The sequence below is a fragment of the Argentina silus genome (genome assembly GCF_951799395.1).
Source record: "Argentina silus genome assembly, chromosome: Y".
Taxonomy (NCBI): domain Eukaryota; kingdom Metazoa; phylum Chordata; class Actinopteri; order Argentiniformes; family Argentinidae; genus Argentina; species Argentina silus.
The window spans coordinates 24,345,804-24,373,102 of record NC_139654.1 but is presented as its reverse complement, the minus strand read 5'-3'; the positions used below and the strand labels follow the sequence as shown (position 1 = coordinate 24,373,102).

Sequence of the window (27,299 nt, the reverse complement as noted above, 5' to 3'; positions counted from 1 at the left end):
AAAGGCCAAGCACAACCACAAGTTAAGGATCGAGGATCACTTCAAGAACAACTCTGACCCCCGACGCATGTGGCAAGGCATCCAGGCCATCACAGACTACAAACCCACTAACACCTCCCCCCCCTGTCAGACGACACAACAGTGATTGGTCTCATCAGCAACAACGATGAGACGGCCTACAGGGAGGAGGTCCAGCACCTGACAGTGTGGTGCACCGACAACAACCTGGCTCTCAACACCAGGAAGACCAAAGAGCTCATTGTGGACTTCAGGAAGTCAAAAGCTGGCACACACACCCCCATCCTCATCAACGGGACTGAGGTGGAGCGAGTCACCAGCTTCAAGTGTCTGGGTGTCCACATCTCTGAGGATCTCTCCTGGACCCTCAACACCTCTACCCTGATCAAGAAGGCTCACCAGCGTCTCTTCTTCCTGAGGAGACTAAAGAAGGTCCATCTGTCTCCTCACATCGAGAGCATCCTCACCAACTGTGTCACAGTATGGTATGGCAACTGCTCTGCCTCTGACCGGAAAGCACTGCAGAGGGTGGTGAAAACTGCCCAACGCATCACTGGTTCCTCACTCCCCTCCAATGAGGCTGTCCAGGGCAAGCGATGCTTGCGTAAGGCACGCAACATCGTCAAGGACATTTCTCACCCCAACCACAGGCTGTTCACCCCCACTCCCCTCCGGGAGGCGCTACAGGTCTCTCCGCACCCGAACCAGCAGGTTCAGAGGAAGCTTCTTCCCTGCGGCTGTCACCCTACTGAACTCCAACTCTGCACCTAGGTGACAACCTACCAACCCCCCCCCCCCCCCCCCGGACAATTGTACTACTCTTACCCTACAGTATTCCTATAAACTGTACATACTGTATCCTCACTTGTACACACTGCTCTTATACTACATACAACTGCTCTTCTGTACATATCTGTCTATACTGTTCATAATCTGTCTATACTGTTCATAATGCACATATCCTTTTTTTTTTAATACTACTGTTAATACACTGCACATATCTGTACATACTGTACATATCTGTTTATAATGTTCATACTGCATTCCATATTTATTCTGCTTATTTACTCTAATGTTACTGTTAATACATATATACTGCTTATACATACAGCTCATATGCTGCTTACACTGTTCATACTGCATTCTATTTATTCTGCTTATAATGTTACTGCGAATACATATACTGCTTACACTGCACTACTTTATACTTATACTGCACTACTATACTGCTCATATACTGCACTACCTGTATATACTGTTCACACTGCACTTTTCTGCTTTTTTGCACTTCTGGTTAGACGCTAACTGCATTTCGTTGTCTCTGTACTTGTACTCTGCACAATGTCAATAAAGTTGTCTATCAACAATAAAGTTGTCAATCTAATCTATATATATCAACAGTCTTGATCAAAATGTTTTCAACGCAAATTTCCACTTTTATGCCGATGATACTGTGATATACTGCTCTGTGTCTACACCAATTCAGGCTCTTTGTCAGCTACAACTTGCTGTACAACGTACCTTGTTTCAAGTTTATTTGTTACGTCTCATACGCGAATGCAGGGAGTAAAATTCTTGGGCTCAAGATTCAAGATTCAAGATTTCTTTATTTGTCACGTGCATACAAGTATACAGTGAAATGCAAAAGTGACAGTGCCACAGAGTAGTGCAACAACACAATAAGTTTTAAAATACAATAAAATAAAAATAGAAGTACTAAAAAATATACAGTATGGACAGTATAAACAGTATAAACAATATGAACAGTATAGCCAGTAAGCAATATAATATAAAGTTGGCTCGGTTCCTTGACAGTGCAGCATGCAATATACAAATAATACAAATAATGCAAATAATACAAATACGCAGTAGTGCAATGAGGTATGGACAAGACAATAAGTGACAGTACAAGACAAGTGAGACAAGACAACAAGTGACATAATACAATATAAGGGAGATGGTTGGACAGTGACGATTGTTGGGGACACAAGACAATAGACATGACACAATTGCAGTATAAATAGTAGACTAAAAAGTAAAGTGAATCAGTGGAATGTCATTATTATTGCACTGTGCCGTTGGTGTAAGAGGTGGTTGTTTAAAGTGACTGTGTGCTAGTGAAATCCATTCTGTGGGTGTGCTGGGGGTAAAGTCATGGGTTTGGGGTAGGCTTGTTCATGAGCCTGATGGCCTGGGGGAAGTAGCTGTTGGAGAGCCTCTGAGTTTTGGCCCTGAGGCTCCGGAGGAGGCTCCGTCTTTTGGACGGCAACAGTTCGAACATGCTGTGATTGGGGTGGCTGGGGTCTCTGATGTTCCTCCGGGCTTTGCTGACACATCGCTTGTTGTATATATCCTGGATGGAGGGAAACTCACATCCACTGATGCGCTCAGCTGTCCGCACCACCTTCTGCAGCGCCTTGCGGTTGAGGGCGGTGCAGTTGCCGTGCCAGGCAGTGATGCATCCCATCAGGATGCTCTTGGTAGTGCCCCTGTAGAAGGTCCGCAGGATCTTGGGCCCCATGCCAACCTTCCTCAGCCGCCTGAGGTGGAAGAGGCGCTGCTGTGCCTTTTTTACCACCTGATTGGTGTGCTCGTCCCAAGTGGGGTTGTCGGAGATATGGACACCCAGGAACTTGAACACCCGTTGATGGTGATAGGGTCCTGTTCCCGGCCTTTCTTCCTGAAGTCCACCACCAGCTCCTTGGTCTTGTCGGTGTTGAGAGAGAGGTTGCTCTCCTGGCTGTATTGGGCCAGGCGCTCGACCTCTCTCCTGTAGGCCGTCTCATCGCCGTCTGTGATCAGGCCAATCACTGTGGTGTCATCAGCGAATTTTATCACAGAGTTGGAGCCATGAGTGGCCACGCAGTCGTGGGTGTACAGGGAGTCGAGGAGGGGACTCAGGACACAGCCCTGGGGGGCACCTGTGTTGAGGGTCAGGGAGGTGGAGGTCTTTGTGCCCATTCTCATCACCTGTCGTCGGTCCGACAGGAAGTTCAGTATCCAGTCGCATAGGCCGGGGTTGAGGCCAAGGTTCCTCAGCTTGGTGTCGAGCCTGGAGGGGACAATAGTGTTGAATGCCGAACTGTAGTCAACGAACAGCATCCTCACGTAGGTGTTCCTCTTCTCCAGGTGGGTGAGAGTGGAGTGGAGTGCGGTGGCGATGGCATCGTCAGTGGATCTGTTTTGCCTGTCGGCAAATTGGTAAGGGTCCAGGGTGGGAGGGAGCATGCTGCAGATCTGGGCCTTGACATGCCTCTCAAAGCATTTGCTCACGATGGGAGTGAGAGCAACAGGGCGCCAGTCGTTTAGGCATGCTACCTTGCACTTCTTCGGCACTGGGGCAATGGTGGATGACTTGAAGCAGGAGGGGACTATTCCTGTGGAGAGGTTGAATATGTCCATGAACACACCAGCCAGTTGCGCTGCGCACACTCTGATCACCCGGCATGGGATGCCGTCTGGTCCGGCCGCCTTGCGGATGTTGATGCGCCCGAACAGCCTGCGCACGTCTGCTTCGGTGATGACCAGGGCGCTGGCAGTGCTGTCCGCGGTGTGTATCTTCTCTGGTGGGATGGCGTTGGAGTTCTCGAAGCGGGCGTAGAAGCTGTTCAGCTCGTCCGGGAGAGAGCTAGCTACAGTAGCTGTGCAGCCAGGTCTCCCTTTGAAGTCTGAGATGGTGTGTAGCCCTTGCCACATGCTGCGTGGGTTGTTGCTGCATAGTAGTGACTCTATCTTATCTGTATTCCCGTTTGGCTACCTCGATCACTCTGCGGAGGTCGTAGCGGGCTTTCTTGTCGTTGGTGATGTCACCGGATTTGAAGGCTGTATCTCTCGTGGTGAGTGCAGCTCTGACTGCGCTATTTATCCACGGTTTCTGATTTGGAAACAGCCGGACAGTCTTTGTGGGGATAGCTTCACAACTACTTGTGTGATTTAAAACTTGTTTTGAATGCTAAGAAAACAAAACTCATGATGTTTTCAAATACAAAATCAAAGTCACTGAACCTTCCATCTATCACCACTTTTCAGGGCTCTGAGATTCAGTCTGTATCTCAATACAAATATCTAGGAATTGTAATTGAAGATTATCTCTCTTTTAAGCCTCACATTCAGCAATTGGTGAAAAAACTGAAGTTGAAATTGGGTTTTTATTTTAGAATTGCTTTTCTTTCGTGGCCAAAAGGAGACTTGTTGCTGCCACCTTTATGTCTGTGCTGGACTATGGCGATGTGATATACTGTTCATGCATGCATCTTCGAAATGCCCACTGTAGTAGAATTTAAATAATTGTATTTTGAAATAACATACCGTTAACCAGAGCTGTTGATTCATTCAGAGACTTTATTCACAGAGAACGAAGCCGTGTCAGGTTTGCAAAGTTGAACCCACTTTTCACTTCCATTACCTGTCTTTTTATAGACTTCACATAGGTCAACACCCTTCATTCAACAAACGTCTCCTTCCTGTTTACATACACCAATAATATTCAAGAACTACATTTCGTCATCCCGGGGCTACGCCCCCTTTGGCTTGGCGCCGGTCAGTCTACTGGAGAGATCAATTGACCTAGGCTATTTCTAAAGCCCTTTTGTCTTGGCTGTTTACAACTGTGTTTATCACCCATCTATCCTGTCCCTAGATCACTCGATCCTGTTTATACAGCTGTGTACCATTTTACTTCAAAGCATCCATACCCTCTAGTCAACCCCCACTTATCTGATCTCACCCCTCTGAGATGTTCCAGGACCCTCTGGTGTCCTTGTGACCTTTTCCCCGAGGTGTGGGATCACAACCCTTATATTGTCTTTAAATTTACCATACCACACACGCTGGATACTGTCTACCATGGAGCACTGAGGTTTATTACAAATTTTAAAGCCCTTACTCACCATTGCTCTTTGTATGCTCGGGTTGGATGGTCTGCCTTGTCCACCCGTAGACTTTGGCATATTTTGATTTATAAAGCTATTCTTGGTCTGCTTCCATCTTACCTACGGATCTACATCCTTCAGAAAAGTATGGGAAGATATTGTCATATTCCTACTATCTGTTCCTAAAGTCCGTACTGATCTGGGAAAAAGGGCGTTTAAGTATGCTGCTCCCTCTGCTTGGAATCAGTTGCAAAATTACCTGAATCTTCGGGAGCTGGTCTCACTGGATGTATTTAAAGTCATTCTAAATGACTTGGAGGCATCTGGCTGTAGATGTTTTGGCTGATTCATATTGCCCCTGTTTGATACCTGATGTTGATAACTTGTGACGAATATTGATGAATATTTATATATATTTATTTTCAATAAATTATGTTTTTTTTTAATTTATTTTTTGATGTCTGCAGCCCTGTTAATTGTGCTGCTGCCTGTCTTGGCCAGAAGATTTTTAATCTCAATAAGACTTTTCCTGGTTAAATAAAGGTTATAATCTAACCATCCTCTCTTTCTATCTATCTATTTATCCTACTATATAACCTTCTCTCATCTATCTGGCTATCCTATCCTCTGACTGTCCGTCCATCCTACTATAAAACTTCCTTTTGCCTTTCCATTGTCAGTCTATCTAACTTTCTCTCGTCTATCTATGTATCAGTTCATCCAACAACCAAACCATCTGTCTTTCGTCCAAACCACCTTTAAACTTTTTCCACTACCAAAATAAGACCAAGTTTGTTCTGGAACTTAGTTTTCTAGTTGATGTTTCAAATGTAATCCAATAAGGAATGGATACACATCAAGCATATATGGTTGACTGTACTCTAAACTGACAACTCTCAAATGGCAAAACTGACTTCAGATCAGTGCAAAAAAGCTAATTCGAGAAGGAACAGTTTGCGACCTTCTTTGTCCACTGCAGTTTTGCGTCAGTTGCGGACGTTACGGAGAACGGCAGTGAGAAGATGGCGGAGGGGGATACAAATGCAGAGAAGCTCAAGGAGAAGGCAAATCATTACTTTAAAGGTAATATGACAATGGTATCTTAATGTACCCGGTCAACGCCTTTCATTTTGGCAACAATATGTATTTTTCTAGCACATGAGCCGGTTGCTTTAGCTGTGCTGCAATGAACAGTTAAGTGTCGCATCGCATGGGCTAAGCTTCTGCTCGAGTCATACATATTTGAACTGATTCATTTACCGCCCCAGGCAATTTTGATTGCCTTAGGTTGATATTTGGAATTGAGCTAGTTATTTACATACAGCCAACATGCTAGCTAAAGTTAATAACACTCAGTCCAGAATTGTTCCAAGTGGCTAGCTAGCAAACGGTACACCACACAGCGCGTGCACCCTTGTGAGTAGTCATGATTAATTAATTCTAGCAAGCTAGCTAGCTCAATGAATTTAACACGATTTTGTGTCGCCATGACTCATAATTCCGCTCATGTCTTTAATAAGTGCGCCTCGAATTGTTAGTGTGGTCTCTGGTTGTTATTATTATAATACGACACGTTCTATGTATGAAGAATGTACATCATGTGATAGCAGCCATCACCCAGCTAGCCAAACTACGCATAAGGGGTAGTCTTGTTCCCAGACACTTCCGCCTAAATGCGCGGAAGGTCTGGTGGACCAACGCGTCAAACTTGGCTGCATAAATCATCTCCCACAGCTTCCATGGGTATGGGAGCATGTCACTGTTTTCCAAGCACTGGGAGGAAATGCTGTGTGAGATGATTGATGCGAGGTAAAGCCAATGGCTATGTGCCGTCCGTTTTCAACGCTCTTTCTATTCGATTAATTAAGGCCAAGTTTGACGCGTTGGTCCACCAGCTCTTTCGCGCTTTTGGGTGGAAGCGTCTGGGAACGAGACTATTGTTTTCCCATGTGTGTTTTGTGATATGAAGTGCACACAACACCTAGGAGGAGAATGATGGATTCAATTATTTTATATCAGCTCTTGCATATCTCAGTTGGTGTGTCTTCCAGTGATTTGCACCATAGCAACCTTGGGGAGGGGAATCAGATTGCGAATGCTATTACTGAATAACTAATGACCACATCCAATGTTTTTAAGAACATCTATTTGTTGATTCAACAGAATGCAAGAACATCAGGCATAAAATAAAGTGCACACATATTTAACAAAAGTGCCTGTCATATGAACACATGGAACAGAAATATTGTTTTTTAATAAATCATCTATGCAAATAAAATAACAGGCAGCTGCCGCTTGATAGACACATTACAAACACGCGAGGCCTACCGTAGTCAATGCAAATAGACTGCTGTGTGTGACCTTTTAAAATAACAGGTGAAAAGACCAAAATAAACACATGCTATTTAATAGCAAAATGGACAAACTGTATGAACTTTGTTCAGTCTATTATTCGGCCTCTTCCTTTAAATTCTGTGCCAGGAACACAAGCATATTTACGTTGACCGGCTTGAATCAAGATGGCGCCTCCTACGGCTGCCACGGTGTGTTGGTGCGCACTTCTTTGTTTTTAGTCTTTAAATCTGTTAATTGTGATTCCACTCAGATTATTTTCACGAGGGACGAAAAACTTAACATCAGGGACTCAACAGCATTTTTGTCCATTTATGGACATTCTGGTCAAAGGTGCTCTGGCCCTTGGCCAAGCAGTGAGGCGAAGACGGAGAGGGATGTAAGCGTGTTCTTATCAGGACAAATAGAGACTTTTCTCTCTTCTGTTTTGTGTTTCACGGAATCGTGGGTGATTGAATCTACACCGGCTTCCAGATGTTACGTCCGGACCGCGACACGATTTCTTCAGGCAAAACGAAAGGTGGAGGGGTCTGTTTCTATATAAATCAACGCTGGTGCAACGACGTGAAAGTGATTTTGCTAATTTGTTCTCCTGACCTGAAATAATTTTTCATCACCTGCATACCGTTTTATATGTCTCCGCAAGCTGATGTGAAAGTGGCTCAACGTCAACTCGCCGACCAAATATTAGGAGTGGAGAGAGAACACGTATTCCCCAGTTATTGTCCTTGGGGACTTTAACAAGGGCAACTTAACTCACAAACTCTCTAAATATAAACAGTTAATCAAATGCCTGACCAGGGAGGAGAAGATTTTGCATCACTGTTACAGCACCATCAGCAGAGCTTGTCACGTGTGGCTCTGGGACTATCTGACCATGCTCTTATTCATCTGATCCCGGCATACAGGCAGAAACGAAAACTTTCTAAACCTGCTGTTGGTGTCATCCAAGAATTGGAGCAGCAAAGAAGCAGTGGAGGAGCTGCGTGACTGCCTAGATACCACAGACTGGGACATTCTTAAGACTGCTTCCAACAGCCTGGACGAATACACAGAGTCTGTGACATCATACATCAGCTTCTGTGAGGACAGATGTGAGTTACAACTATGACAAGCCCTGGTTCACAGCAAGACTCAAACAGCTTTGTTTGGTGAAGGAGAGGGCTTTCAGGAGTGGAGACAAGGAAAGGTTCAGACTGGCTAAGTACACGTTTGGCAAGGAGGTTAAGGAGGCCGGACGACAGTACTCAAAGAAGCTGGAACAACAATTTGCAGCCAACGACTCCATGTCAGTCTGGAAAGGCCTTTGAGAGATCACAGACTGCAAAACCAAATCCCCCCACTCTATGGATGACCTCAGACTTCAACCTGAATGACTTCTACTGTAGATTCGACAGACAATGGAACAGTCCTGACTCTGACCCACACAACCAACCCCCCTTCACAGCTATCACACCTCTTCTCACCAGCCTGGACAGAGACACTACCCCCCCCTACACAATAGACCCAGACAGCCCCCTCCCCCCCATCGCACCTCTCTCAGTCCAGGAGAGAGATGTCAACAAACTGTTAAAGAAACAGAATCCCCGCCAGGCAGCTGGACCAGCCGCTGTCTCCCCCTCCACACTGAAGCACTGTGCAGACCAGCTGTCTCCAGCTTCACTGGTTGAATGCATGGTACCTGCCTGCTTCAAAACATCCACCATCATCCCCGTTCCCAAAAAGCAGAGGATCACAGGCCTTCATGACGACAGACCAGTCGCCCTGACCTCTGTGGTAATGAACACCTTTGAGCGCCTCGTGCACACCCACCTCAAGGCCATCACCAACCCCCTCCTCGATCCACTGCAGTTTGCCTACAGAGCCAACAGTCAACATGGGACTCCATCCTCCAGCACCTACGCCAGGATCCTATTTGTGGACTTCAGCTCCGCATTCAACACCATTGCCCCAGCTCTCCTCCAGGACAAGCTGGAGCTTGTCCAGCTGAGCGTGCCTGAGCCCACCTGCAGGTGGATCACTGACTTCCTGACAGACAGGAAGCAGCAGGTGCGGCTAGGCAAGCTTGTCTCGGAGCCCCGGACCATCAGCACTGGAGCCCCACAAGGCTGTGTGCTCTCTCCTCTACTCTTCTCCCTCTACACCAACAGCTGCACCTCTAGCCACCCTTCTGTCAAACTCCTGATCACCTCCATCATCAAGAAGGCCCAGCAGAGGATGTTCTTCCTGCGGCAGCTGAAGAAATTCAACATGCCGCAGAAAGTGATGGTCGAGTTCTACACACGGCCATCATTGAGTCCATCCTCAGCTCATCGATCACCGTCTGGTTTGCTGCCTCCACTGCCAAAGAAAAAGGCAGACTGCAGCGGATCATTCGGTCAGCCGAGAAGGTCATCGGCTGCCACCTGCCATCTTTCCCTGGGCCTGTTCCACTCCAGGACCAGTAAGAGAGCAGGAAAGATCATAGCTGACCCTTCTTCTCCTCGCTGTACTAAAAACTCTCTGAGGCTTTGCTCGTTGCGCAAATACACATGTATTTTCTTGCCAGTTTCAACATCAAAGGAAAGCGAACCTGGTTGTCACGCCACCATGCCAGGGGATCATCAGTGAAGTCCAGCGGCTCTTGTAGGTTGGAGTCCAGCGGCTCTTCTTGTCTGTCTAAGATGACAGTAGTTTTGCTTTATTAAGGCCAACCTCCTCCCATCTCCCGCATCTAGCGTGCTAGTTAGCGGGAGCTTCAAAGGAATAGTTGCGCATGCTCTCTCCCTCAAACTACGAAACAGTTTGATTGATGGACGGATTATTGTAGCAAAACAATTGTAAATAATAATTATTTTACACCCATCCTATTAGGTGTGAAGTATATCTACATGAAAATAAAAATCCATATTTTCAAAATCAATGTATTTCAATGTCATCCTTTTGTAACCGCGTAACCGTCACAGCCCTACTGCTGCCAATTTACAACTTCTACCGTTTGTCTGTTAGGCTAGGTTTGCAGGTGCTATGTCATATTTTGACCAACATGAATGTCTGTTTTTCAGAGAAAGACTATGAGAATGCAATCAAATATTACACAGAGGCACTGGAGCTCAATCCAGCCAATGCCATCTACTTTAGTAACCGAAGTCTGGCATACCTACGTACCGAGTGCTATGGCTATGCCTTGGCTGATGCCACACAGGCCCTGGAGGTAGACAAGAACTACATCAAGGGGTACTACCGCCGGGCCACCTCCAACATGGCAATGGGCAAGTTCAAGGCTGCACTTAAGGACTATGAGATGGTAAGCAATTTTTACGGTGACAGGGTACGCTCATACAGTCAATTCCATTCAAATTCTTGTCACTTCAGGAAACAAATCAAATTGTCCAAGAATTTAATTATCCCCATAGATTAAAAAAAAAAAATTATAATTGTGGAGACGGCTCAAAAATGTGTATTTATGAAACATTGTGCCTCTAGTCAAAGAAAAGGTGATGCCCAGTTCCATCATCTGACTGCAACTGTGTCATGAGTTTGGCACTTCAGCAAAGAACAGTGATTATCCTTTAATCCAGTGGTTCTCAACCGGTGGGGACACTCTCCCGGGGGTGCGCGAGTAGGCTACAGGATGGGAGGGGAAAAAAACTAAAGAAAACACGAAAAATCACGGACTCACTGGCTATTAGTAGACCTACAAAAGCGATGAACAGATTCCCCCCCATGTCGAAATGCAAGTGGTTGGACTATTATAACACAAACAAATCAACCACACAGTTTCATTTCAAATCTACCAATACAGGGGGTAGTATTTTGAGCCAGTGACGCGACGTCACGTAAGTGCTACTATATAAGCGTCCGCACACGCGTCGTAGCTCCATTCACTCTAGTCTAGTCTCTTGCCAAGTTCGCTTGTGCCAGCTCTCGCTAGTCTATCTGTTATCAATCTCGATATCGATTTACTTAGGCCTATACTTCAAAACCCAAACAGTCTTTTTAAAGATTATCCCCATCTCAGCCCTAGCCAGTAATTTTTTAACTGCTAGGCGTGCACTTAGCTAACTAGCTAGCAACTTTTTCACCGTGTTGCAACACAAATATACGACCCACGCGACTAAGACACACACACACACTCACAAAAGACTACAATTGTTAAGTCTTAAAAAAAATAAAGCATAAATTCATATCAGAGGTCTGGTGCCAATTCCCAATTATAGCAATAGCCTAGTAATGATAATAGGCCTACCACTACTCATAATAATAATAATAATGCCTGCAAGCTCACATTAGAAGTCTGGTGCTACTGCCAATTATAACAATAGCCTAGTAATGATAATAGGCCTACCTACCGCTACTGATGATGATGATGATGATGATAATAATAATAATAGTGTGGGCTTAACAATAATAGCCTAGCCTAGGGCTATCTATATATCTATGCAAGGTGGTGTAGTGGGGGCCCAAACTGCAATGAACCAGCTTTGGGGGGGCCCAGCTTGCAAAAGGTTGAGAACCCCTGCTTTAATCCATTGATGATGTCAGTTAGATCCACTGAAGGCACATTGCATACATCCCGCAGCTAATTGGTAGCCTATTGTCTTCAGTGCTATTCTCATAGCGGATGACAGAAATATACTGAAGCTGTGGCAACAAGGAGCTCTCCTGCTGAGCCATATCAGTGGTGGTGATTGCTTAGACAAAAAGAGCACACGTGCTATGGACAATACTCAATAAAGATGCCTCCACTCTGGGCTGGCACTGAAGCCTTGGTGAGGAGAAGATAGAACCTCAAGAATTATTTTGTTGAGGTTATAGTATTGATTTTCTAACAATACTTTGAAGTGTGCTTTTCATTGCATGTTAACATTTTCTAAATGTGCATGTACAGTGCCTAGAGAAAGTCATCATACCCTGTGAAATCTTTAACTTTTGTCACATTACACCCAGGAAACACATGATAACCCTCATCATCAAAGTGAAAATAAAAAATTAAAAAATTCTGGACAATAATTAAAAATTAATTAGTGAAATACCTGGTTTGGTTAAGTGATCAGCCCCTTAGAGTATACCATTATAAACTTGCTCAGGTGCAACCAATCAACTTCCAGATCGAACACCAGGCTAATTGCCCCCCACCTGACATCAATTGTAGTGGTTTTGATTACTTCAGAATAAAACCAGCTGTTTTTTGAGGATTCCACTACTAGAAGTGCATGGTTCTGCAAAGTATTCACCATGGTTGGAAAAGTACTTCGGGATGAAGTTGTAGTAAGGCACAAGTTTAGGTGAAGGCTACAAAAAGATTTCGAAGGCTTTAGCTATCCCTCTGAGTACCGTTCAGAGCACCATTAAGAAGTGGAAGGCGTATGGCACCACCAACACCTTGCCTAGATCAGGCCGTCCGTCCAAACTGGATGACCGAGCCAGGAGGACATTGATCAGAGAAGCTACCAAGAGGCCAAAGGCAACTTTGAAGGACTTACAAGTCTTTATGGCTGGGACTGGTCTGCCTGTGCATGTGACAACAATCTCACAAGCTTTACACAAAGCTGGCCTGTATGGCAGGGTAGCAAGAAAGAAGCCTTTTCTGAAAAAGTGCCACACTCGGTCTCGTTTGTGCTATGCAAAAACACACCTGGAAGATTCTGTTGCCATGTGGAAAAAGGTTTTATGGTCAGACAAGACTAAGATTGAACTTTTTGGACTGAACTCCAAGCGCTGTGTTTGGCGAAAACCAAACACAGCACATCACCCAAAACACACCATACCTACTGTGAAGCATGGTGGTGGCAACATTATGTTGTGGGGATGTTTGTCTTCAGCGGGGACTGGGCAATTGGTCAGGATTGAAGGGAAAAGTACACCCAAATTCTTGAGGACAACCTGCGTCCCTCTGCTAGACAGCTGAAGATGGGCAGGTCATTCACCTTCCAACACGACAACGATCCTAAACATACCGCCAAAAGAACAACGCAGTGGCTTAAGGATAGAAAGGTGAATGTCCTTGAGTGGTCAAGTCAGAGCCCTGACTTAAATCCGATTTGAAGAGAGCAGTCCATCACCGCTCACCACGGAATTTGACTGAACTCGAACAATTCTGCAAGGAAGAATGGGCAAATATTCTCCAATCTAGGTGTGCAAAGCTAGTAGAGACATATCCAAACAGATTGATGGCTGTAATTGCAGCAAAAGGTGGCTCTACAAAGTATTAAATCAGGGGACTGATGACTTTTCCAACCCTGTTATTATTGTTTTTCATTTGTTATAAATTTTCAGAACTGTCGCCTTTTTTTTTTTTTTTTTTTAATGGGTTTTGATTTCAGGCTGTACGACAAATATAGTAACTATTTCAAAGGGGTATGATGACTTTCTATAGGCACTGTATAATACTGCCCATGGTTGATTCTTTGTGTTCTGGGGGTAGGTAGTGAGGGTGCGGCCCAATGACAAGGACGCCAAGATGAAGTACCAGGAGTGCAACAAGATAGTGAAACAGAAGGCCTTCGAGAGAGCCATTGCTAGTGACGAGATCAAAAGATCGGTTGTAGACTCCCTAGACATTGAAAACATGAGTGAGTGTTTTGACTGTGATATTATAATCAAGTTCTTTATCTGTGTTTTTATTTGAAATCTATTTAGAATTAAATGTAATTCAAAGCATTTAAATCCACTGGACGATATCTCAGGGCTATCGTCTGTATGCATGAAGATTTATTGCCCCTTATGAAAATAAGATGGTCTTCCCACAATGCAGTGATTGAGGACGAGTACACGGGACCCAAACTTGAAGAAGGGCAGGTTACAATGAAGTTCATGAAGGAGATGATGGAATGGTTTCAGGGCCAGAAGAAACTGCACAGAAAGTGTGCTTATCAGGTAAACCTATGCATGGATCTGAAAGCCTTTCCTTGAAACAAAAGCTAACCGTGTACCTTTTGAAGTAACAAAATGTCTCTTTTTCAGATTTTGATCCAAGTGAAAGATGTCTTATCCAAACTTCCCAGTCTTGTTGAAATCACATTAAAAGAGGTGAGAAATCGATGATTTTCTGGTTAAAAGTGAAGCATGTAGTTTTGCGCTTTGCTGCCCTCTTTGGCCACACTGAAAGTTAGAAAATGTACATGTGCTACATTTTCTAATAGTGGCAAATATGTGCATATCCTTGTAAACAAACAAAAACGTAAAATAGGTACTTGACCTCGACACCAAATTTGAGAATGAGCTTTGTTTGGACTAAAGCAACACTCTTCACTGAATGTACTTTATTATATGATCTCATTCCTTGGATCGCTACCGATTTATCATGATCATTGAGCACTATTTTAAAGCTCAAATCTACTGGACCTTTCACGTAGCCCTTCATGTGGTAAAATTGTTCTGTTGTTTAAATGATGATTAGTCCCCTTTCCCCATGGACTGTACCAGGGATGGCGGAACAATTCTTTCACAGGGGGTGTGGCCGTTTAAGGAGAAAAATAGAGGGGTGGGGAGTCATCTGGGAGTCATCTTACATGTACAAATACATACAAGATGGCGGCGCGTGCACACGCAGCGACCACTCGCGCTCCAGAGAATGCGGTGTTTTGTTTGTTTAATAAGTGTTTGCCCGAAAGTTTGTCGTGTTCGTCTCGTCTGTCTGCGTCGAAATACAAGTACAGTCGACAGGCTCTGCTAGACATCTGCGAGAGCAAGATTTACAACGTTTTGGACACCACAACAGAGACACTCGAAGAGCTCGGATTACTTCGCCGGCCCGCGACTACTCGACCCGACCCGACTCGACTCGACTCGACTGCCACCACTCCCCCGGAAAGGAGAGGTCGGAAGCGGTGTGCGAGGAAGCAGAAGAGGGGCAAGCGCGGAGGTATCCGGGCTAGGCTAGCGGCTAGTCCAACTCGCCCAGCCATACCATCCATCATCCTGGCTAACGTACGATCCTTGGACAACAAAATGGATCATATACGACTGCTGAGGTCAGCTAATCGGACAGTGAGTAACTGCTGTGTACTTGTTTTCACTGAAACATGGCTTAACGACAACATCCCCGACTCCGCTGTACAACTTGAGCAGCTGACATGCTATCGAGCGGACAGAGCCCTCGTCAACGGAGGTAAACAGCGTGGCGGCGGAGTTTGTGTTTACATTCGTGATGCGTGGTGCCGGGACGCTGTGGTAGTATGCAGACACTGTTCACCACTGGCGGAGTTTATGATCATAAAGTGCCGTCCTTTCTATCTGCCGAGGGAGTTTACTGCGGTCTTGCTAGCCGCAGTGTACATCCCTCCAACCTCCAGCAACAGTGACAGGAATGCGGCACTTTGTGAACTGTACCAGGCCATCAGTGAACAACAGACAGCACACCCAGATGGATTTACCATCCTCGCTGGAGATTTTAATCATGCTGACCTTAAGACTGTCCTACCAAAACTCCATCAGCATGTCAATTTCCCAACAAGAGGGGAAAACACCTTGGACTTGGTCTACACTTCCCACAAAGGAGCATACAAGGCCTCCCCCCTCCCCCACATCGGACTCTCTGATCACATCACTGTCATGCTAATGCCAGCATATAGGCCCAGAGTGAAAGTCGGAAAACCGGTCCGGAAAGAGATAACTGTGTGGCCGGAGGGGTCCAGGTCTGCTCTCAAGGACTGTCTTGCAACAACAGACTGGGACATGTTCAAGCAAGCAGCCACACAGAACAACCATACGGACAATGAGGAGCTTACAGACACTGTCCTCTCCTACATCCGTAAGTGCTCTGATGATGTGACCCACAAAAAGACCATCATCACTCGGGCTAACCAGAAGCCATGGCTGACAGGGGCTGTCCATCGGCTGCTGAGGGCCAGAGACAAAGCCTTCAGAGCCGGGGATGAAAATGGCCTAAGAACAGCGAGAGCCAGCCTGTCCCGTGGCATCAAGAAAGCAAAACTGGACTACACAAATAAGATTACCTGCCACTTCAAGGACAGCAGAGACACGCGGAGCCTGTGGCAGGGCATTCAGACCATAACGGACTACAAGCCCGCGCCACAGACCTGCGACAACAACATCTCTCTGCTCAACAACCTCAACAGCTTCTTTGCACGGTTTGAAGCAACAAACACTACAAGCCCACAGAAAACTCCACCCCCCCCCCACGATCAGGTCCTGTGCCTGTCTGCTGCCAGTGTGAAGAGGACACTCTCTACCATCAACCCCCGCAAAGCAACAGGCCCAGACAACATCCCAGGCCGTGTGCTGAGGGACTGCGCAGAGGAGCTTAAGGATGTCTTCACGGACATCTTTAACACTTCTTTGCGTCAAGCTGCTGTCCCATCACATTTCAAGACCTCCATCATCATACCTGTGCCAAAGAAATCCGCTCCATCCTGCTTCAATGACTATCGCCCGGTAGCACTGACCCCCATCATCATGAAGTGCTTTGAACGGCTAGTCATGTCTCACATTAAGTCCATCCTCCCCCCCACCCTGGACCCCTTTCAGTTTGCATACCGAGCAAAACGTTCCACAGAGGACGCAATCTGCTCTGCTCTCCACCCAGCCCTCACCCACCTGGAAAAAGCAGACTCATATGTGAGAATGCTTTTCATAGACTTTAGCTCAGCATTTAACACCATAATCCCGCAACAACTGATCTGCAAACTGGACCAGCTGGGGCTCAACACCTCCCTCTGCAACTGGCTGCTGGACTTCCTCAGCGAGAGACCACAGGCAGTACGAGTCGGCAACAACACCTCGAGCAGCATCACACTCAGCACAGGGGCCCCCCAAGGCTGTGTGCTCAGTCCCCTGCTCTTCACCCTGCTGACTCACGACTGCACATCAACCCACAGCACCAATCACATGGTGAAGTTTGCGGACGACACAACTCTGGTGGGTCTCATCTCCAAGAACGACGAGACCCACTATAGAAAGGAGGTCAACCTTCTGACCACGTGGTGCAGAGACAACAACCTCCTGCTGAATGTCAGCAAAACGAAGGAGATTGTGGTCGACTTCCGGAGAGGGCACACCGAACACCCACCACTGACCATCGATGGTGCTGCTGTGGAGAGAGTGAGCAGCACCAAATTCCTGGGGGTGCACATCAGTGAGGACCTCTCCTGGACCACCAACACCGCATCACTGGCGAAGACAGCCCAGCGGCGCCTCTACTTCCTCCGCAAGCTGAAGCGAGCGAAAGCTCCCACACCGATCCTGACAACATTCTACCGAGGCACCATTGAAAGCATCCTGTCCAGCTGCATCACTGTGTGGGGCGGTAGCTGCACCGAACACAGTAGGAAAGCACTGCAACGCATTGTGAACACAGCTGCTAACATCATTGGTGCCCCACTCCCTTCCCTGCAAGAGACTTACTCCACCCGCCTCACCCGAAAAGCTACCTCGATTGTGAGCGACGCAAGCCACCCCGCACACAGTCTGTTCAGCCTCCTGCCTTCTGGAAGAAGGTATAGGAGCCTCCGTGCCCACACCACCAGACTCACGAAAAGCTTCATACCCCAAGCTGTCAGGAAGCTAAATTCTCTCCCCTCACTTCCCCCAGCCACATCCTCCTAGCTGTCAGGAAGCTGAAACCACCACCCCCCCTCCCAACCACCCCCCCCCCCCCTCCCAACCCTTCAGCCCCCCCCCCCCCCCCCCCCCCAAAACACACGGACTCTGGACAATCCACTATTCTATTGCTACAATGCACTATTGCACTATTATTTTTTTATACATAATACACAGTATTTGGCTGCTATTTTACTGACTTTACTGTCTTTACTGACTGCTCTTTTTGCACTGTCTAAATTATTTTTATTGAATGTTTTACTTTTAGTATGTGTTATCTGTTGTGCCTGGGCACTTTATCTGTCTCACCGTGGGAGAGTGAGAAACGTCCTCTCGATTCCTTTGTATGTCTTGACATGTGAAGAATTGACAATAAAGCCACTTTGACTTTGACTTTGACTTTGATCTACCAGGAAAAGTTTGTCCTCTAAGCACATTTTGTGCAATTCTACATCATTTTCAACAGATCTTCAGCAGCAGTTTGTTCTTTAGGCCTATCTCATTTGAACTTCATGCCTGCTTAATGCCTCTCGTTCTCTCTGTAATGCAAATCCACCTGTCTGCCTTTCCATTCTGAAGTGTCACGGTTTTATAATCAAATGGCCTGTTCAAACAAACTCCAAAGTGTCTTGTGCGAGCTCACTAAGGTTCTCGCTCTCCAGCGCAATTTCACTACCGCCCAGCCACTCTGATGATTATTCCCTGTTGTAATATCAAAGTTGGCCATGTAACCGGTTGATGTCTGTCACTGCAACTACTGTAGCTGATAAATTGTCCCTTCTTTTGTAACATTTGCAACAACAATTGCTTGCAGTGAGGTGTGTGTGCTCGTGACCTGAAAAGAGAGACGGATGCCCACAGCAGACATGCATACGAGATGTTTTCCCCAAGTGGCGGGGCTGCCAATTTGCCAATCGGCAATGTAAAACGGGGCACTTAATGTCGTCCAATGCGGAAAAGGCGCATTGGACAACTGCACATTGGACGACACTGAGTGCCCTGTTTACATTGAAATGCCCTTGCATTTGTACTTCCATGTTAATAATCAAGTAAATGCTTGAATGCAAATATACACCTAGGCCTATAGATGTGTTTTATTTTTTAACCACAGCAATGAGTAATACATTTTTGTAACTTTGAGCGAGAGTCTTTCCATCCATGTTCCGTTCATTTTTGGCTGCGCCTCGTCAACGTTGGTTGTGCTGCCTATCTCGAGGTAGGCTTATTTCCTTATGACCAAAATGCCACACATTTTATACAGGCCTACAATAAAACACTCAAGACTTTATTTTCATATTCTTTATAGGCAACAATTCCAAATATTCATTTGTAGCTCAGGGGTGCAGCTGCGACTCCTACTTCCGCCATCTCTGGACTGTACTAAAGGGTCTTCTATTTTTTCCTCCACCATAGACAGAAAAGATAACGATTTGTGGAGACACCCATGGCCAATTCTACGACCTCCTCAACATCTTTGAGCTTAACGGCTTACCCTCACAGACCAACCCTTTTGTATCCTCTTATGTTTAAATCAAGTGTCACATCAATGATGCAACATTTCTGGCATGATGGTACTTAACTAAATTGCAGCTGTTCAATGGAGATTTTGTGGACCGTGGCTCCTTCTCTGTTGAGGTCATTCTAACACTCTTTGGCTTCAAGCTGCTGTTCCCAGACTGCTTCCACCTACTTAGGGGTAAGTGTTCTCGCATCAGATATGGAAGCAAACTGTGTATGTGTGTCAGCAGTATACCTGTGTTTTAATGCATGTGTTACCTCACATAATTGGACCCTTACATTTTGAAGGTAACCATGAGACAGACAACATGAACCAGATGTATGGATTTGAGGGGGAGGTCAAGGCCAAGTACACTGCCCAGATGTTCCAGCTGTTTAGTGAGGTCTTCCAGTGGCTGCCTCTTGTACAGTGTATCAACAGTAAAGTGCTGGTGAGTGATTCACTATCTATGTATCTATCAGTGGCAGCTGGTGCCCTTCAAGATTAGAGAGGAAGAATTATTTATTTATTAATGAGTATGGCCTTATTTCTATTACAGCATATTGGATGACCCATTAGTGGTCCTCTGTGGCTCAGTTGGTAGACCATGGCGCTAACAACGCTTAGGTTGTCGGTTTGATTCATGCTGGGACCATATATAATGAAATGTATGCACTCACTGCAATGTAAGTCGCTTTGGATAAAAGCGTCAGCTGAATGCTGCAGGCATATATACACTCACCGGCCACTTTATTAGCTCCACCTTGCTAGTACCGGGTTGGACCCCCTTTTGCCTTCAGAACTGCCTTAATTCTTTGTGGCATAGATTCAACAAGGTGCTGGAAACATTCCTCAGAGACTTTGGTCCATATTGACATGATAGCATCACGCAGTTGCTGCAGATTTGTCGGCTGCACATCCATGATGCGAGTATCCCGTTCCACCACATCCCAAAGGTGCTCTATTGGATTGAGATCTGGTGACTGGAGGCCATTGGAGTACAGTGAACTCATTGTCATGTTCAAGAAACCAGTTTGAGATGATGTGAGCTTTGTGACATGGCGCGTTATCCTGCTGGAAGTAGCCATCAGAAAATGGGTACACTGTGGTCATAAAGGGATGGACATGGTCATTAACCCATTTGTGCCGACTGCCGCGCGACATCTAACGCCGGTTGCTGCGTTGCGCGTTGGTTAAAACCACGTGAGCACCCAAATGTCGTGTCGTGTCGCGGAAAATCAATGCGTTCGTCGAACCACACGACATTTGGGTGCTCACGTGGTTTTAAAAAATCAACAAGACCCACCTCATGTGTATTTGAACCAATGACAGTGCATTATATGCTGCACTCATGAAAATTACGACAAATCAAAAATGCTGCGCTGCGCAGCAACTGGCGGCAAATTCAAATGTGCGTAACGCAGCAACCGGCGGTAGATGCAATGCTGCGTAGCGCAGCATCCGGCACAAATGGGTTAACAATACTGAGGTAGGCTGTGGCGTTTAAATGATGCTCAATTGGTACTAAGGGGCCCAAAGTGTGCCAAGAAAATATCCCCCACACCATTGCACCACCACCACCAACCTTTGAGTTGCTGTTGCCTTTCTATCATCTCAAACCAGTCTGGCCATTCTCCTCTGACCTCTAGCATCAACAAGGCATTTTCGCCTAGAGAACTGCCGCTCACTCGATATTTTCTCTTTTTCGGACCATTCTCTGTAAACCCTAGAGATGGTTGTGCGTGAAAATCCCAGTAGTTCAGCAGTTTCTGAAATACTCAAACCAGCCCGTCTGGCACTAACAACCATGTTACCACGTTCAAAGTCACTTAAATCACCTTTCTTCCCCGTTCTGATGCTCGGTTTGAACTTCAGCAGGTCGTCTTGACCATGTCTACATGCCTAAATGCATTCAGTTGCTGCCATGTGATTGGCTGATTAGATATTTGCGTTAACGAGCAGTTGAACAGGTGTACCTAATAAAGTGTGTGTATATATACACTGCTCAAAAAAATTAAGGGAACACTTAAGGGACACATCAGATCTTGATGAACGAATTATTAAAGTTGAAAATCTTTACTGATGTACATTGTATAATTTGTTGAGAACAAAATGACGTGTCAATGGAAACCAAAATCATCAACCCATTGAGGGCTGGATTCAAAATCACACTGAAAATCTAAGTAAAAAATTCAACAGGCTGATCCAACTTGTGTGAATTTTATCACGGCAACTCATGGTGTGATTCAGTAGTGTGTATGGCCCCCGCGTGCCTGTACGCACTCCCGACAACGTCTGGGCATGCTCCTGATGAGTCGGCGGATGATGTCCTGGGGGATCTCCTCCCAGACCTGGATCAGGGCATCAGTGAGCTCCTGGACAGTCTGTGGCAGTACTTGGTGGCGTCGGATGCACCGATACGTAACGTCCCATAGGTGCTCGATTGGATTTAGGTCAGGGGAACGAGAGGGCCATTCAATGGTATCAATGCCTTCTTTATCCAGGAACTGCCTACACACTCTGGCCACATCTTTGAAGAGAACAGGATGCCAATGGCGGACCTGCCAATTCTGGTGTTCTCTCGCAAATGCCAATCGAGCTGCACGGTGCTGGGCAGTGAGCACAGGTCCCACTAGAGGACGTCGGGCCCTCATGCCACCCTCATGGAGTCTGTTTCTGACAGTTTGGTCAGACACATGCACACCAGTAGCTTGCTGGAGGTCATTTTGTAGGGCTCTGGCAGTGCTCCTCCTGTTCCTTCTCACACAAAGGAGCAGATACCGGTCCTGCTGTTGTGTTGATGCCCTTCTACGACCCTGTCCAGCTTTCCTCGTGTAACGGCCGGTCTCCTGGTATCTCCTCCATGCTCTTGAGACTGTGCTGGGAGACACGGCACACCTTCTTGCGACCGCACGTATGGATGTGCCGTCCTGGAGGAGCTGGACTACCTGTGCAACCTGAGTGGGCTGCAGGTACAGCCTCATGCTACCAGTAGTGACAAGGACACTAGCAGAACACACAACTAGAGAAGAATCAGTCAGGAAAGATAAGGAGAGAGCAATTGTCTGTGGCCACCACATGCAAAACCATTACCTTTTTGGGGGTTGTCTTGCTTTTGCCTCTCCAGTGCACCTGTTGTCACTTTCATTTGCACCAAAGCAGGTGAAATTGATTCACAATCACTTGTGCTTCCTAAATGGGCAGATTGATATCCCTGAAGTTTAACTGACTTGGTGTTACACTGTGACGATTAAGTGTTCCCTTAATTTTTTTGAGCAGTGTATATAATGACTGTACCCATTATGAGGTTGCTAGCCAACAAATGAAAGTGTCTACAATGCAGGTGCATAGGAGGAGGGATACATTGGACTTGGTTAACAATAGTTAAGAAACTACAAGTAACATGCGTAACCTACAATTCTGATCCATATTCACAATCACAGAAAACAACAGCGACGGTGGACCCCGGTGGCAATACATTTATAAAACTGAAAGTTTACCTTAATTCAGAGGAGTTGGATAGCCTTAGCCAGCTAGCTAACATAAAAAGCATTCCTCCCTGTTTTAGTCAGGTTGTTGAGTACGCTAAATTAGCTAAGTAAGTCAAAGGTAAATTAACTTAGATAAAACAAAATATATACACAACAATATTTAATTTGTATTTATTTCAATATTCAATATTTAAAATTCTAAAATTCTAATTTAAAAAGCTCTCTCTCTGCTCCTTCTCCTTAATGTTTGAAGAAATTAATTTCTTCAAAACTGTTCAGCTTTTGTCTTTCTCTGAGTCGACTACTGAACACACTTTGTGCACTACTGCATTCACTGATTCTTTGATTATTTAGACAAAATGTTAGTTCGTACGGCAGGAGCTCTGATAGCTTGGAGGTCGTCCTCCGGAAGTCGTCATAATTACTGTGCAAGTCTATGGAAGGAGGTGGTTTTGTATTGAAGTCAATGTAGCCAGAGGAAGACAGTAGCTTGGACATTATATGAATCTGAATTCTTGGCACACTTTGGGCCCGTTAATACCAGTCAATCATCACTTGAATGCCACAGCCTATTTGAGTATTGTTGCTGACCATGTGCATCCCTTCATGGCCACAATTTACCCATCTTCTAATGGCTACTGCCAGCATGATAACGCACCGTGTCACAAAGCAAAAGTCATCTCAAACTGGTTTCATGAACATGACAATGAGTTCAGTGTTCTTCAGTGGCCTTCCCAGTCACCGGATCTGAATCCAATAGAACACCTTTGGGATGTGGTAGAACAGGAGATTCACAGCTTGAAAGTGCACCTGAAAAATCAAAAGAAAGAATTGTGTGATGCAATCATGTCATCATGGACCAGAATCTCAAAGGAATGTTTCCAACATCTTGTGGAATCAATGCCACGAAGAATTGAGGCTGTTTTGAGAGCAAAGGGAGGCCCTACCCAGTATTAGTATAGTGTTCCTAATAAAGTGCTCAGTGAGTGTATATGCATGCATGCAGGGTACCAAGACTGACAACTGAAGAACCTTTGGTATATCCTTGTAATTATTTTTTAAATAAATGAAATTGGTATTTAAGACATCTCTATTGTCTCAGTCTATCATAGTAAGAGATGGCCTTGCATGTCTCAGGTGATGCATGGGGGACTCTTCAGTGAAGATGGGGTCACGCTGGAAGACCTCCGAAAGATTGAAAGAAACAGACAGCCCCCAGATTCTGGTAAGATCAGATACTGAGTTAAAGCGTGCTGAGGAAGTGTCTAAGAATGAAGAGTTTTGTTGTGTTATTAAGTTCCTATGTTGTTTGCCTCTTAAGGTCCCATGTGTGACCTCCTCTGGTCAGACCCACAGCCTCAGGTCAGTCTCCAGTACTTAATTGCTAAACCTGTCATTAACAAGCTATTTAAATGAAAATTACTTTTATTTTGATGGTCCTGATCTCTCTCCCTCTCCATTTATCAGAATGGGCGATCGATCAGTAAGAGAGGAGTGAGCTGTCAGTTTGGGCCAGATGTAACAGAGCGCTTCCTGCACCAGAACAACCTGGAGTACATAGTGCGTAGTCATGAGGTGAAGAATGAAGGCTATGAGGTCACTCACTCAGGGAAGTGCATCACAGTTTTCTCTGCACCCAACTACTGGTAGGTCACACTTGCTACTTGCTGTATGCAATGAACCCCACTCAGCTAACCCAATTTGTTTAAGGTCACTGTGACAACAGTGTTTTTCTCCTTCTTTCTCCTTCCTCAGTGATCAGATGGGAAATAAAGGAGCGTATATCCACCTCAGGGGATCGGACCTCAAGCCAGAATTTCACCAGTTCACTGCTGTGGTCAGTATACCTCCAATGTAACTGCGCATTGGTGGTTGATGAAGAGTTTTGAAATTGGTTCAAATATGAAGACCCTTATCATACTCTCAGGTCTTCAAATCAATATTGTGTCTTTATAAAATCAGCATTAAAAGCCTGCAGTATTTTTTTTATTTTATTCCCCTTTTACAGCCTCATCCAAATGTCAAGCCCATGGTGTACGCCAACTCCCTGATGCAGATGGGAATGATGTAGAGGCTGCGTTAGTCTCAGTGGCACCGACAACCTCCCATCGGACCTGAACCCTCCCAGCCACATTACTAGCCACATACCCTTATTCATGCTCTGCCGAAGGGATCGCTTTTCCCTGTTACTCCATCTTGTTGTTGTATTCAGAGTACACGTGGTGTAGTTCAGGTGGGAAGAGATCACTTAGACCAGCCCAGTCAAGAATTGGGTGTGTTCTTTCTTGTATTTGCAAAACTGGAGAATCCCAGTCTCTGTCCATTTCCGGCACATGGGTTTCATCTCTGGGTAAAGAAAACTACCCTGAAAATTGTTGATGCATCCATTTGGAGCTGCTTGGTTTTTAATAAGTTGACTGTTTAATGATATTCAGCTAACTAATATGATATAGGAGCTGGTTTGTACCAAAGATCTGTAATGGAATCTCAGAATTGTTTGGTTTTACTAGGTTAAACCCATGGTAGTACAACTTCAATTTCTACTGTTGGTATGTACATAGAGCATCTCTGGTGAGCGTGAGAGCAGCATGTTCCTGTATTTTAGTATTGGGTAAACTATGCTTATATATTTTGTTTAATCTTTTTTTTCTTTTTTTTTTTTACAGAATTGCAAAAGTGAGTTAAGAAAATGTATGATCCCATCTTAAAGACTCAAATACTCATGGTCTCCGCTCTCACTGCTGTTCATCCGTAGTCATGTTTAGCCAGACGTGTAGGTTCTTCACAGCAGATGTTCAAAACTATTATTTTGCACTGCTGCACCACTTCCCCTTGTGAAAGTATTGCTGCTCTCCATGTCTCCTGTCACCATGCCACTCTCTAGGTAGCACAATCTTCTCTCCCAACCAGCTTTACTGTAAGGCAGACACTGGTGACACTCCAGTCTAATGTATGTTTGTTTACCAGTGAATTAGCTCATGTATGGATTTAATTAAGATACAGACCTTCAGAAACCAATGCTCCCTTCTCTCAAGCGCATAGCTGCAGTATCTAACGGCACTCAACTTTTAAGATAATATACACTAATGTGTGTGTGTGTGTGTGTATATATATATATATATATATACACACACACATACATACATACTGTATCATTTAAGACTTTTGTGTACATGTTTGGAAAAAGTTATTGAATAAAATAATTCCAGTCCAGTGATTTTTAAATCATAGTTAATTTCTTCCTGAGTGCTTTCCAAGCAAAACACTGGTACAGTCCATTATATACTCACTGGCCACTTTATTAGGTTCACCTTGCTACTACTGGGTTGGGCCCCCTTTTGTAGCCTATTTGCTTCAAGGTTCGACATGTTGTGCATTCAGAGATGGTCTTCTGCATACCTTGGTTGTAATGAGTGGTTATTTGAGTTACTGTTGCCTTTCTATCATCTCGAACCAGTCTGGCCATTCTCCTCTGACCTCTCGCCCAGAGAACTGCCCCTCACTGGATATTTTCTCTTTTTCAGACCATTCTATGTAAACCCTAGAGATGGTTGTGCGCGAAAATCCCAGTAGATCAGCAGTTTTTGAAATACTCAGACCAGCCCGTCTGGCACCAACAACCATGCCACGTTCACAGTCACTTAAATCACCTTTCTTCCCCATTCTGATGCTCGGTTTGAACTTCAGCAGGTCGTCTTGACCATGCCTAAATGCATTGAGTTGCTGCCATGTGATTGGCTGATTAAATATTTGCGTTACCGAGCAGTTGAACAGGTGTACCTAATAAAGTGGCCGGTGAGTGTATGTGCCCTATGCTGTCCAAATGGGGCACTTTGAACTGTTATGCCACAGTAAAAAGCTTACTTAGCTAGCTAGTTAGCTTTGTTTGTTAAGTAGCCACTTCTGCTACACTACTTTGACTGCAGCTGTTCTCAAACATTAATTATGCAATCAGTAATATGAAAGCCAAGTATGTGTGTTCTATCGAGAGAACACGACACCGCTGCACGTAGGCTACGCAGAAGTATGAATTATAGAGTGCTTGCAACAATGAGCGAACCGGGTACTAGTCACACAAGTGACGCAGAAGCATGTAGAGGCCTTTACGCCGCTCATGGTTGAAACTCACTTGGGTTAGATGTAAGCATAAGGAACACATAATGAACTGTACACAAATCATTTTGGGCCACAGTAAAGGGCCAACACCCTTCATGGTTGAAACTCACTTGATTCATATTCCAGAAGTGTTGCTGAGTAGATTGGTAGTAAAAAGCAAGTTTAGCCTTGGAAAATGTGTACAGTCCATTATATGTGCCCTATGCAGTCTTTCATTAGGATATTAGAAAGATTGCAAACCCTTAAAAACACCAATGATACATTGAGATGATTAAATGTTTATTTCCAGAGATATTATATTATTATTATTATTATTATTATTATTATATTATTACTGTGGTTCCTTCATCCATATTTACTATTTCTAAATCCTCATTTACATACACCCGAGGTAGGTGGGTGGAGTGCCAC

At 45.1% G+C, this 27,299-nt stretch overlaps 1 protein-coding gene across 1 annotated transcript; it reads left to right on the top strand.

Annotated features, from left to right (window-relative positions):
- Positions 1-5,887: 5,887 nt before the first annotated feature.
- LOC310823857 (serine/threonine-protein phosphatase 5-like) lies at positions 5,888-26,264 on the top strand. Its single transcript, XM_083696732.1, has 13 exons — positions 5,888-5,972; positions 10,286-10,527; positions 13,648-13,795; positions 13,978-14,099; positions 14,187-14,252; positions 19,197-19,295; positions 19,374-19,479; positions 19,590-19,732; positions 23,910-23,997; positions 24,094-24,134; positions 24,240-24,418; positions 24,528-24,609; positions 24,781-26,264. The coding sequence occupies exons 1-13, from the start codon at positions 5,912-5,914 to the stop codon at positions 24,841-24,843; spliced, it is 1,440 nt and encodes a 479-aa protein (XP_083552858.1). The 5' UTR covers positions 5,888-5,911; the 3' UTR covers positions 24,844-26,264.
- Positions 26,265-27,299: the final 1,035 nt, after the last annotated feature.

Excerpts from the sequence above, each read along its gene's own strand:
- LOC310823857 (XM_083696732.1), top strand. The coding sequence starts at position 5,912 with ATGGCGGAGGGGGATACAAATGCAGAGAAGCTCAAGGAGAAGGCAAAT. Across the intron at positions 19,480-19,589 it reads CTGCTTCCACCTACTTAGGG|GTAACCATGAGACAGACAAC; the intron begins GTAAGTGTTCTC and ends TACATTTTGAAG. Across the intron at positions 24,419-24,527 it reads TTCTCTGCACCCAACTACTG|TGATCAGATGGGAAATAAAG; the intron begins GTAGGTCACACT and ends CTCCTTCCTCAG.